Source organism: Papaver somniferum, chromosome 9 (assembly GCF_003573695.1).
Source record: "Papaver somniferum cultivar HN1 chromosome 9, ASM357369v1, whole genome shotgun sequence".
NCBI lineage: Eukaryota > Viridiplantae > Streptophyta > Magnoliopsida > Ranunculales > Papaveraceae > Papaver > Papaver somniferum.
This window is the reverse complement of record NC_039366.1, coordinates 25,315,760-25,327,483: the sequence shown is the minus strand read 5'-3', so window position 1 is coordinate 25,327,483 and position 11,724 is coordinate 25,315,760. Positions and strand designations below refer to the sequence as shown.

Below are 11,724 nucleotides of genomic sequence, written 5' to 3'. Positions count from 1 at the left end.
ATATGCTGACGCACCTGGTTGCATTACTGAAGGGAACGATAATTAAATACAAGACCATATCAATGAAGTCGTCTTTGTATATCTAAAGGTATCCTGTTCTTTTTATTGGTGGGATTATAATTATATTACTGATCCTAACATATGTCAATGATTCTCTATTTAACAATTATTTATGTTATTTTCGATGTCGACATCGCACACAAAATAGATAGGAAAATGTACGTAGTAGGAAACTATCACCGAGCTAGAGAGCTTATAAATTAAGGCTATGAATCCCTATGAGTATTCAAAACTCTATCGAACTAGGAACCAATTAATTGAAATCAGAATATTATGGCAAAAGCTATTCATCTAAGTTTCTTCTCTCCTTTTCTCCTCGGCTTTCTCTTGGTTTTGTGTGTTTCAAATTTAACGTAAGTTAGACCAACTCTTTGTTAATTTCCTATGTGTTTATATGCATGCTTTATATATCTTGCTCTTTATGTGGTTGTTCTTTTGGAACATATCATATTAACGAGCATTTTACAAAGATTAACTATATCTAAATTGCATGCAGGTACGTCCGTGCTAAATCGTGCTGGGCTGTTGGATCTGTTGATCTTGGTGTGGATCCAGTGTTAGGTGACGGAGCCTTCATTTTTTGTGATGATGGATGTAAGGATATAGACCCGAATTATGAATACTATGACACCTCGTTTAATGAAGAAACTGGTCAACGGGGATGCATATGTTGCTACTGGAGATAAACAGCAACCAACTCCAATAGAATTGTCATGAGCCAAACGTGGACATGGTACCAAAGAAACTATCTTCCTTTATCGTTTCTTTGTAATAAGTTTCGTAAACAAGTTGTTGGTTTAATTAATTATCAGTTGACACTGATATATGCCACCTTGATCTATATAATCTATTGCTGATCTTTGTCTTTGTTCTTGTAATTTCATCTGTATTTCGTCTGTGTATCAAGCTTTGTTCTCAAACGTTGATCATTATGTTCTTATATCAAGTTTGTTTCCGGGTGGTGTTTGTTTGTATTGAAAGTCTACTCGTTATCATTGAAATAAGATGAAATTGTTGCGCAGACTATCAATAAAATTTTCTGATTTAGGGAAAAAAAAAAGTGTATGTTGCCGGCGATGACAACTCCGAAGATAACATTTGCTAAATTATCGTGTGTGTTCGTAAGGCCAATAACAAATCCAAAAATTTAACTAGTTACTTATCACATGCTAAATAACTGCTAATCAGCAAAGTAAAAAAAATTATAATCGAGTGGTCCAACACTATTTTAGTACAGCGAAATTCTTGTTGCACCGATAGTTTGGTGACGTTAATTAATTTTAAAATCCCCCCTTAATGCTGAGAACATACCTGGAAGTTCCACATTTCAATACCAAACATGGTAATTCAAAAGAGAAGAAGAATATACTATATTTGTTGTGAAAGAAGAGAAAAAAGACAACAGAAATGAATTAAAATGTATTTAAAAACTTTCTTCTTTTTAAGGTTAGATGTATCAGTGAAAACGAAAGATTGTCAGCTTATTATTAGAACAGGCAGCCATTTCAAAATTATCTAGAGTTAACGCAAAAAGCCCCGGACGCAGATGATAGTTTTCAAAAATGTATTAGTATTCATTTCCGCAGTAAGTGCATTGTGTGCGATTGTTGAGACACTGCAAGAGCCATTTCTTCAGATTGTTGGTAAACCAACTAGAAAGCAGAAAAGAAGTTCAAAAAGAAAACTTCAGAGAATTGATGAAAAACAAATTAGGGGAATACTGATGAATGCAGAAATCACCATGCGGTAAAATCTGTCAGAATAAAAGTTACCAACATACATGTGCAGTTAATGAAACCAGTCCAAGCATTAACATTCTGCGCAGCTAGTGGGTTGAATTATTATCCAGGGATTCCCTAAAAGCTGAAAAAAGAGAAAAGGCCTACAGAAAAGATACAAAAAGTCTTAGTTCATATGAAAAACGGTACTTAAAAGCTTGTTTTTTTTGTTGTTTTAAGGTTTGCATCATGGTGGCGTGTCCCGCCTTCTCATCGGACAAAAGCAGTAGTGTGAAGCTGATATCTATCCACTACCGCGTGAGACATGAATAGGACTGCCGAAAATGGAAAATTTTTAACTAGCTATTTGAAACAATAAGTTAATTTGTCACTAATGACCGTAGTAAATTCGTCAAAAAAAAATAAAAATAAAAATAGGGATTTTTAACAAACTGCCACACTTGTAAATCCCGATTCAAGAAAATGCCACCGTTTTTTTTCAGAGTTTATTAAATGCCACAACCGTTAGTTTTTCTGTCAGGACCTACACACTTGGTCTTTTTCGCTGACTCGGTCAAAATAATCTGTCACGATTTACATATTTACCCTTGAAAACCCTATTATACTAGTCATGGGTTCACCATCTTTCCCCGTTAGTTCTTTCTTCTTCCTCTTTCCCCTGTTCTTCTCTTCTCGTGTTTCCGTGAGAAGATTTTGTGATTATGATATCAGAAACTTAAGAGAAACGTTAAGAGTTGATTGTCGGTGATGCTGTTGTGATTGTTTGAGCACGGGATGAAGAGGATGGAGTTGCTGCTGTAGATCGAACATAGGAGTTCTGAAGTTAGGGTTGCTGTCAGATGTAGAACAAAGGGGTTGAAGTTTAATTAATGTTCTGAAACCATTTTGAAGATAAATCGAAGAGCTAGGGTTTTTTCTGTGGAGAAAAGATAACTTAGGATGTCTTTGATTTGAATCCCGATTGGTGAGTCGATTTCAATTTGAAGCAATGGTTTGAGTATTAATTTGAAGAATTGAGCTGTATCCACAGAAAAAACATGAATTGAGCTGTTGTGATTGGTGGGTCGATTCATGTTTAAATCCCGATTCAATTTGAAGCAATGGTCGATTTCAATTTTTTGAATTGGGATTTACAAGTGTGGCAGATGGTGGATGCCTACCATTCCTATACATGACTTCTTCAAACAGCAACCAAGGAATTGAATCGGGGGTTTTGATGTAACGTGCGACAGGTTTTAAAACTTGTTTATAAGTTAGTTCTGTCTCTTTGGTGTCATCTTGTTGAGGAATAACATCTTGTGACCGTATTAGATAAAAAATCTTCCTTGGCTATTTTCAGACGAAGAAGCAGATCTTCTACTAGGTGAATACACGGAGGCGAGAATCATCAACAAACCGGAGGCACCAGTTATGGGCACCAATTACAATTACAGGTATACCCCATTTCAGTTTTTCCAGATTACAATTTATAATAATGAATCTCATAAAAGGAACACACATAATGGATGTATGTTTACGGTATGGATGCACAGGGTTGTTGGGGATGATACATTCATGTCTGATCAGCAAAGCATTAGTGTGGCCCGCAGAGTAACATCGACGGAGCCAGAGATTGAGGCTGTGTTAGTTGAGGAGAAGCGTATCAGAACTGCGAGTTCCCTAAAAGAAGCCAGGATAGTGATTGACATAAAAGAGCCAGAGAAGGCTAGGGAAAAGTTGGTTGATGGCGGTACATCAATTTCAAAGAAACATGCTCGTACATCACTTTCAGAAATTGAGGCCATACTAGCTAAGACTCAGCCGTGCAAGCTTCCTCTATTCACGGAGCCCCAGCAATTCTACGCTAACCAAAGTAGAGCTTCTGCTCTGTTCATTTTGATGGCTCTAGCATGTCTTGCCAGGAATTTGGCAGCATTGCTGCAATTATTTTCCCTTGTAATGATGTATTTTTTACCGTATACATATATATAAGATGATGAAAATCAAAATGGATCTTATTCTAATGCTACATTTTACACACAGGGGTGTTAGTTCGGCTCCGGCGCTGGCTGTGGATTCTGCTTGGTAGGTGGTGCCAAGTCTTTCAGATATAGCCTTCTGCGATGTATGTGAAGCTTTTTGCAAAGGGAATGCTAGTGGATTTGGTTTTGTGAACTACAGTGGCAATAATTTTTCTTATAGGCTTTTTGGGTTTGCAAAGACCTGCAATTGTTGCCAATGAAGCAACACCACCGGTCCACCACTACTACCAGAGAGGAGGCACTGCAGAATTGATGTTTGACATTGTATCGCAGCTACCGTTTAATGATCAATGATTTGGGTTTTTCAGTTTGTTTTACCCGCTAAGGGTATCATTTTGTCCATGTTAATTTTGCTTTTCAACGCCCCATTAAGGTTGTGTACCAAGTCCTGGATTAATTTCTCTTAAGCTGGTTTACTGGGTTTATAAACTTTTAGGACTGTACTTATCTGAATCAATAGAAGGAATGAGAGTCATACATGCTATTCGGTTCAGTTGTCACATTGTTAGAAAAGGGGTTACTAGCCTAATAGGGATGGCTTCCAATTAAGCTGATCGTGGCACTGTCACCTGCCTGACTCTATCAAATGTCACGACTCGCGATAAAATTTTCTAGGAGAAGATATATAGATAATCGGCTGTAAATTACTCAAACAAACTCAAAAACAGAGCATTCAGCGGTAGAAATTAACAAAAACAGAGAAATTGGTATGGAGTCTCGTCGTTCTCATGATGGTTCATGGCAACAGAACAACTCAATGGTTATTGAATTGGTTATAGACGGGTACACTATGAATTTGAGGGTGTATATGTCTTTTACTAAGCTGGATAACTGCCACCTATGCATTAACTGATGGCAACTGTTTATTTGGATGAAAAAGGTCAAATGTGTGGCATTAAATAAACTCTGAAAAAAACGGTGGCATTTTCTTGAACCGCAAATTGGAAGTGTGGCACTTTATTAAAATCCCCAATAAAATAAAAGCTTTGTACAGTGGTTTACAAATATAACTTATTAATCTAAAATAAATTCCACATTTATTCTCAAAATAAAATAGGGATATTTTGACTTTGGGTCCCATAAAATGGTATACCTTTGCATTTGGAGCCTAACTTTGTCCAGCTTTGAGTTTGGGTCCCGATCAAAGGTTGACTATTCTTGACCATCCAACAATCAGTTAAATATGGGTTATTTTAACGAAAATATTACTTTTTATTTATTTACTAACTCTACCAAGTTATCCAAGACAGTGAAATGACTAACGAAAACGTTTTATTTTTGTTAAAATATCTCATATTTAACTGATTGTTGGATGGTCAAGAATAGTCAATCTTTGACCGGGACCCAAACTCAAAGCTGGACAAAGTTAGGCTCCAAATGCAAAGGTATACCATTTTATGGGACCCAAAATCAAAATGTCCCAATAAAATAAAATAAAATAAAAATTCAACATTGTTTTCTTACCGAAAGTGAAGTAGAGGAGTAAGACGGAGAATGAAAACGCGGCATCATTTAATAAGGCGTTTCACTTGACAAGGCGACAGCTCTAAAATTTTCTTTCCCACAATTTGTTAATTTCGTTTTCCTCTGGCTTCTGGGTATGCCTAGGTTTCGGTTTTTCTCCTGTCTTGGATTTAGTAAGGTGCAGCGCTCACATTCGGAGAGAAGAGATGGTAATCTTCTGAATCTTTAACCAACTAGTTATATTTACTTGAATATTGATTTTTTTTACTAGATTAACAGAGAGAAATTGCTTGGTGTTAAACCAGATCGTGATGAAGCAGAACAAGCTGAATTTCAGAATGGTAAAGCAGATCGTTATGAAGGAGAACAAGCTGAATTTCAGTATGATCTAAACAATGTTCGTGTCTTCGAATCCAAAGAGCTAATTGTCTCCACTGATAATTTCAATCCAGGACGTGTTTTCGGTGAAGGAAGTTCGGGACGAGTGTATAAGGGTATTCTCAAAGACGGACAGGTAAGAGTTGTTGTACGACCTATATTTAGCAAATTTAGTCCCGAGTTGTTATTAATTACCTATACTTTGCAAGATTAGTCCCAATTAAGTGATAGATGACTGTTCGATGAACCGATAAACAAAATTTTCAGGAAGTTGCCGTGAAAAGGTTTGATCGGCAGGAAAATTTGGGCAAGGAAGTTCAAATACTCAGCTGCCTAGAGCATCCTAACCTCGTTAAGATGATTGGCTATTGTGATGAAGGGAAAGATCACATTATTGTTTATGAATTTGTTCCATTAAGATCGTTAAATCTTCATTTACATGGTAAGGTTAATTTCTCACCATCTTGTGGATCATAGCATGATAAATCAGTTATTAGAACTAACTTGATCTTCCATATGTAGACCTTAAACCCGGGGAAAAGCATCTAGACTGGAAGACAAGGATGAAGATAGCAGAAGGTGTTGCAAAAGCTTTAAAATACTTGCATGATCAAAATGATCCTCCTATAATCCACTCTGACCTGAAAGGATCCGGTATTTTGCTCGATGAGAATTATAATCCAAAGCTGTCAGAGTTCATTTGTGCAGAATATGATGCCACATGGGATAACACCATGATCAACCTGACATGTGGTTATCTTGATCCAGAGTATACTATGACTGGCAGAATCACTAATAAGTCTGATGTCTACAGTTTTGGTGTTGTTTTGCTTGAGTTGATCTGTGGGAAGAAGGCATTTGATCCAACCATAAGGCGCAGTATTGTTTCATGGGTAAATTACTTTTTCCCTTTGTCCACCATCTATTTTATTACTTCCATACTCCAATCTAGAGACAAGGGAAGAAATGTTTTATCTTTACTCATGCATTTCCTTAACGTATCTCCATTTTGGCTTTGCAGGCACGGCCATTACTTGAAGACAGTAAGAAGTTCGCAGAAATTGCTGACCCACTCATGAAAGGACAGTATCCACATCGTGCACTTGTCCAAGCTCTCGATCTTGTGAAATTGTGTTTACAAGAAGACGCTAACGAAAGACCTCTTGCAGCAGAAGTTGTGATTACCCTTACAAATATACGAAAGAGCATATGGTACAACCGAAGCTGATCCATTTACTTCGTCAATGACCATGGTGCGTTGAGGACAAGCAGTTGCGTAAGTAAAATCATGTGGCCAGAGGTCTACTAAAGTTATGGAACAATCACCTAAGACTGTTATGATTTAAAGCAGTAAACCTAGTGAGTGTAGGATCGAGCAAGAGAAAGGAGAGCACAACGCGAAGCAAATAAAACGATTACATTGATAATCAGTTTGGTGTACATAAACTCATGGCTTAATAGCCTACTTATAGTCTCACAAACTTGACGATCACTCTAAGTACTTACCTAATAAAATCAAACTCTAAATAAAGCACACTTCTAGAAACACAAAAAAACTCTAAATATAGTAAAACTCTAAAACAAGCAACCGACACAACTTGCTCTTCTAGTTAACTCGAACTTCCAAATATCGCATAGTGTGTCAACATCGTATGTTGATCCAACTTGACTGCGTCAACTGCAGCAGTTGATCCACTTGGACTGGATCAACATCATATGTTGATCCACGAACCAAATGACCATATCTTGGTTTAACTTCCAACATCCTCCGTTAAACCAAGATATCACTTAACGAGAATTCCGTAATCCTCTTCTTCCATTGATCGACGTTCGCACGTCCTTGTCTTTTATCATTTTCCATTCCTCTTGTTCCATTGATAAACGTTAACACGTTCTTGTCTTTTCTCATTCCAGAATTCCGTCATCATTATCAAACTCAATTCACAAACCGCAACTCAAACTGTAACTCGGCTAAAAAACCAATCTTCTTCATTGGTTTAACAACAATCATCAAATACTCACTTCGTACTGCTATCATACCATGGCAATAATCACAAATTTCTTTCACATTCTTCTTCATCGCAGCGGTACACAAAACTTAACAAGCTAGAAACACCTTGTTATGTTCTATACAACTTGCTAACCAAACACAAAACCAGATTCTTTAACTTAATTCATCGAGCATTGTATCTCATCTTCATGATTTCTTCACTGAGCATTGTAGCTCAACCTTAAACATTTTACCCACTTTACTCGCAGGATTTCCACTCAACACTTCAAATTCCACCCTGAAATTTCTTCACTTCTCTAGCCAAATCCCCACTGGGATTGCTTTACTCAACTTGTTGATTTTGTTTTTGATGATGTTGTAGTAATGAGGTTCAAACTCTCGGACTTGTGAAGATTAAATTTAAAGATTTGATAAAATTATATACAAAAATATTAACAAAGTGGGCGAGAGGTACCAAGACACTAGAATCCACTATTGCACATGAATGATGTCAAATATTTCATAACTCTAATTATCCTTTTAATCCTTTATTTCTTAATCCACAAATAATCAAACATATTCTCGAAAATTAATTGTATCCCTTAAGCATAGATTATCTAACCAAAGCATAACTTATCTAATTGAATCACAACTAATGAAGAAAATTATGTAAACTTTTAAGAACTCTGCAAAATCAGTGATTGAGTGAATTATAATTAAATATTAGAGAAAATGAAATAGTTACCCATTGTTCATGTGTGAATAGCTTCATCCATTGCCTTGGTTACGAGAGAATTAGCCGCTCATCATGTTGGAAAACCTCTCAGAGAATTTCATTGATGCTCAAAAATGGTTTACAAATGATGAGAATATGAGAAATACAATAAAACCGGGTTTGTAACAATTATATTTGTTACAAACCAGAGAACTACGACCCTCAGTGACAAAATAAGACTGTTGCAGCTGTGTCGCAAACGCTGTAGCAAATAAGTCTGCCTGATGTACGACCCACAGGTCTGAGTCGGTATTACTGTAGGAAAACGACTGCTAGTGCAGGTCCGTTCTTCGTGTTCTTCAGTGTTCTTCAATGGCAGCAGCAGCAACAGGTGGTCTCTCTGCGAATTCGATTTTTTGTGACTCTGTGGTGCTCTAAACTTCTCCAAATCTCCCCCCCCCCCCCCGATTCTCTATAATCCCCTCAACATATTTATACTCCTTAGCCCCATTTAATTACGCCAAAATTCTCAATATTCTTCATTAAACTCGGCAGTTAAAGAAAATATTTTCCGGATATTTTTTCTTCATCCGAGCATCTGCAGCTGTCCAACCTTCCTTATTTTCCTTTTACACGGTCCATAGTGTTGCTAGAGTCATCATACACGAACAGAACACGCATAAATCTTCAAAAACTCGTGAATTATTCTTCTCATGCACGGGCTGCCCTGTTTTCTTGTCACGGATTTTCCAGCCAATTTTGATCGAAACAAACACCCATACCAGCTTTGTTAGGACATATCACAACTACCCATTAAGTTTCATCCCTTTAGTCTACCCAGAAATCCTTCAAATTTCGATCGAAAAATTCACCAGAGAGCTGCTCTTTTTTCCCGCCAATTTTTAAGTTCAAACGAAGAAGGTGGTGTCCCCCTAACCAGATGTGGGGTGCGAATAGCAGCTGCCTGTTTTGGGGGTGACCTGGGGTGCCCCTTAGTAATTGATGTGCCCCTTAACCAAATCTGGGCTCCGTATAGCAAGTGTCCTCCGGGGGTGTTCCGAGTGATTTTTCGAGCCGATTTTTCCAACAATATTTATTTTCCAAAAATACCTAAAAATACACGAAACACCATAATAAGGACGAAAACGAGTACCAACAATACGAAACATTGAGGACAAATTAGACACATAAATGCGTCTATCAAATACCCCCAAACTTATTATTTGCTAGTCCTCGAGCAAAACTAATAAAAAAAATAAAACCGAGTTAATCTCGGGAGGGTTTACCAGAGGTGTGCCCACAAAACCATTACTCCAGACCCTAGCTATCTATGCAGAACCTTGGAAGGCACTAAAGAATCTCCTTGGTTGGCATACTTATTGACTACAGGAGGAAGTACCTTGATGCGAAATTCCAATTGATGTACACGAGTTTGCACTCAAGCATACTAAAATTCATATAAAGTGACAGAGCTCTACTCAGATAGTTTCTGGACATCATAAACCGGAGTCAACCAATCACATGGATAGATTAAGAAGATGGAGGTAGAGAAAAATGTGGATGATGTTGACTAAGGGGAACCTATCCTAATGGACTGAGATACTGGTCTGGACTAGTATCAACACACTGGCATATACAAGGGAACCAGTGGTTGATAAACCTAACTCTAGGTCAACACAACTGGCATATACAAGGGCACCAGTGGTCAACTAGCAATGGTAAAAATAAAAATAAAAAGAAGTGATCAGGATTCTTTCGATGTTTCCATCACGAGGATATGGGGAAACTACCATGTTTTCTTTTTCTAACACCTGAGCTCTGTGCTTTTATGAATAGACTCTTTAGATGTTTCCATCTAATCAGATTGGTTCCTCAAATCCTACAACCAAAATGCTTCCATCCACATAGATTAGTTAGTGCCAACCTTAATAAGCATAAATTTCTAGTCTCTGGAGCTTATTTATTGCAACTAAGAACTTTCTCCCATACCCCCAAACTTAAATCTAACATTGTCCTCAATGTTCTAAAGATGAAATTAAAAGCATGAACAAGGATAAACTGTTACCAATGAAGCAAAAGAGATAAGGAAAGATATTACCGTGTCGCATGAATATTGGGTTACCTCCCAAGAAGTGCTAAGTATAAAGTCTTCAGCCAGACTAAGAAAGGATTAGTCACCACGTAGAATCATATTGTAGTAGACGGAATAACTGTGGGTAATCTGGATCAAAAAGTGTTACCCACAAGAAGAGGAAATTGCAACAGACCAAGAAGATACCGAACATACCCTTGCTTAAGACAACTACATCTAGTTGTAGTTCAGGTTCAAGCTCTATAAAAGGGTCTAAATAAAAGGTTTTCATCGGTTGGATTTCCTCAAAGATAAGATCCGGTTCAGGTATTAGAGTCTGGAAAAACTCAACTAAGAACTTAGAAGCACATAACAACAACCTGAATAATTGGGGATCCTCTAAGTCAATTAGCTTTGACTCACAAAGTTGACCATAATAATGGTCATTCTTAAGAAAATGTGTCGACCCTAATATCCTAAAGTAATTAGGTTTAGTCTCAAAACTTAATATCCGACACATCTGTAAATCATATGTTCCCACAATTGTAAGAAAAGTTTTTGGTGGGAAAACAAAGTCAATCTTGGTATCATAGCCTGGGTTAACCACATCAACCAGAGGATGAGTTTCTAACAACTGAGCTTCTCTATGGACATCATTAGGTTCGGGAAAACATGTATGAAGATAATCTTGTAATATGGTTGAGGCATAAATGTCAAGTCCTACACGAAGGAACTTTATAAGATTTAAAGCACATGGAGAATGATAATCACCCCCAAACTTAGAGTTTTTTGTGTCTCTAGAAAGACTAGTCACAACTTCCCTAATTTCTAGGTCATCAGATTCCTGGAAATGGTCAATTGATTCTTCTAAGTCAGGTTCATCCTCACTCATCTCTACGAGTTCATCTTCTTCGTCTAAGACTATTGTTTCTAAATCGCTAGACTCTAAAACATTATTCTCAGAATAAACTCGTTCCTCTAAATCATTATCGGCTTTGTAAACAGGAAATACTACATCGTCTAAAACGAGGGTATCTCTAGTCAAATCCTCGTCCTTTTGAATAGGTGAATAATTATTAAAATTATTTGGATTTGAACTAGAAATAATATTATCATTGTAAAGCTCAATTGGAGTAACCATTTCCTGATCACTATTCCTACATAAGTATGATTCTCCATCAACACTATCCTCATCATAATAACATGAAAAAGATCGAACCTCATCAAAACAAGTAGTGCTACCAATTCTAACCTTGTTATATTGATTATGTAAATAACTATCTTCA

The 11,724-nt window shown here is 37.0% G+C and overlaps 1 protein-coding gene and 1 long non-coding RNA gene across 3 annotated transcripts; both read left to right on the top strand.

Moving 5' to 3' along the window:
- Positions 1-292: 292 nt before the first annotated feature.
- On the top strand, positions 293-1,034 carry LOC113309615. Its single transcript, XR_003340689.1, has 2 exons — positions 293-413; positions 557-1,034. It is a non-coding gene; the product is annotated as an uncharacterized LOC113309615 (long non-coding RNA).
- A 4,293-nt stretch (positions 1,035-5,327) lies between these two features.
- Positions 5,328-7,154, top strand: LOC113314294 (probable serine/threonine-protein kinase PBL7). 2 transcript variants are annotated; one of them, XM_026563084.1, is made up of 6 exons: positions 5,328-5,493; positions 5,590-5,625; positions 5,737-5,798; positions 5,930-6,104; positions 6,185-6,555; positions 6,684-7,066. In XM_026563084.1, the coding sequence occupies exons 1-6, from the start codon at positions 5,421-5,423 to the stop codon at positions 6,888-6,890; spliced, it is 924 nt and encodes a 307-aa protein (XP_026418869.1). In that variant the 5' UTR covers positions 5,328-5,420; the 3' UTR covers positions 6,891-7,066. The 2 variants fall into 2 exon arrangements, with proteins under 2 accessions (XP_026418869.1, XP_026418868.1); XM_026563083.1 differs by having other exon boundaries at positions 5,590-5,798; positions 6,684-7,154.
- The last annotated feature ends 4,570 nt before the right edge of the window (positions 7,155-11,724 follow it).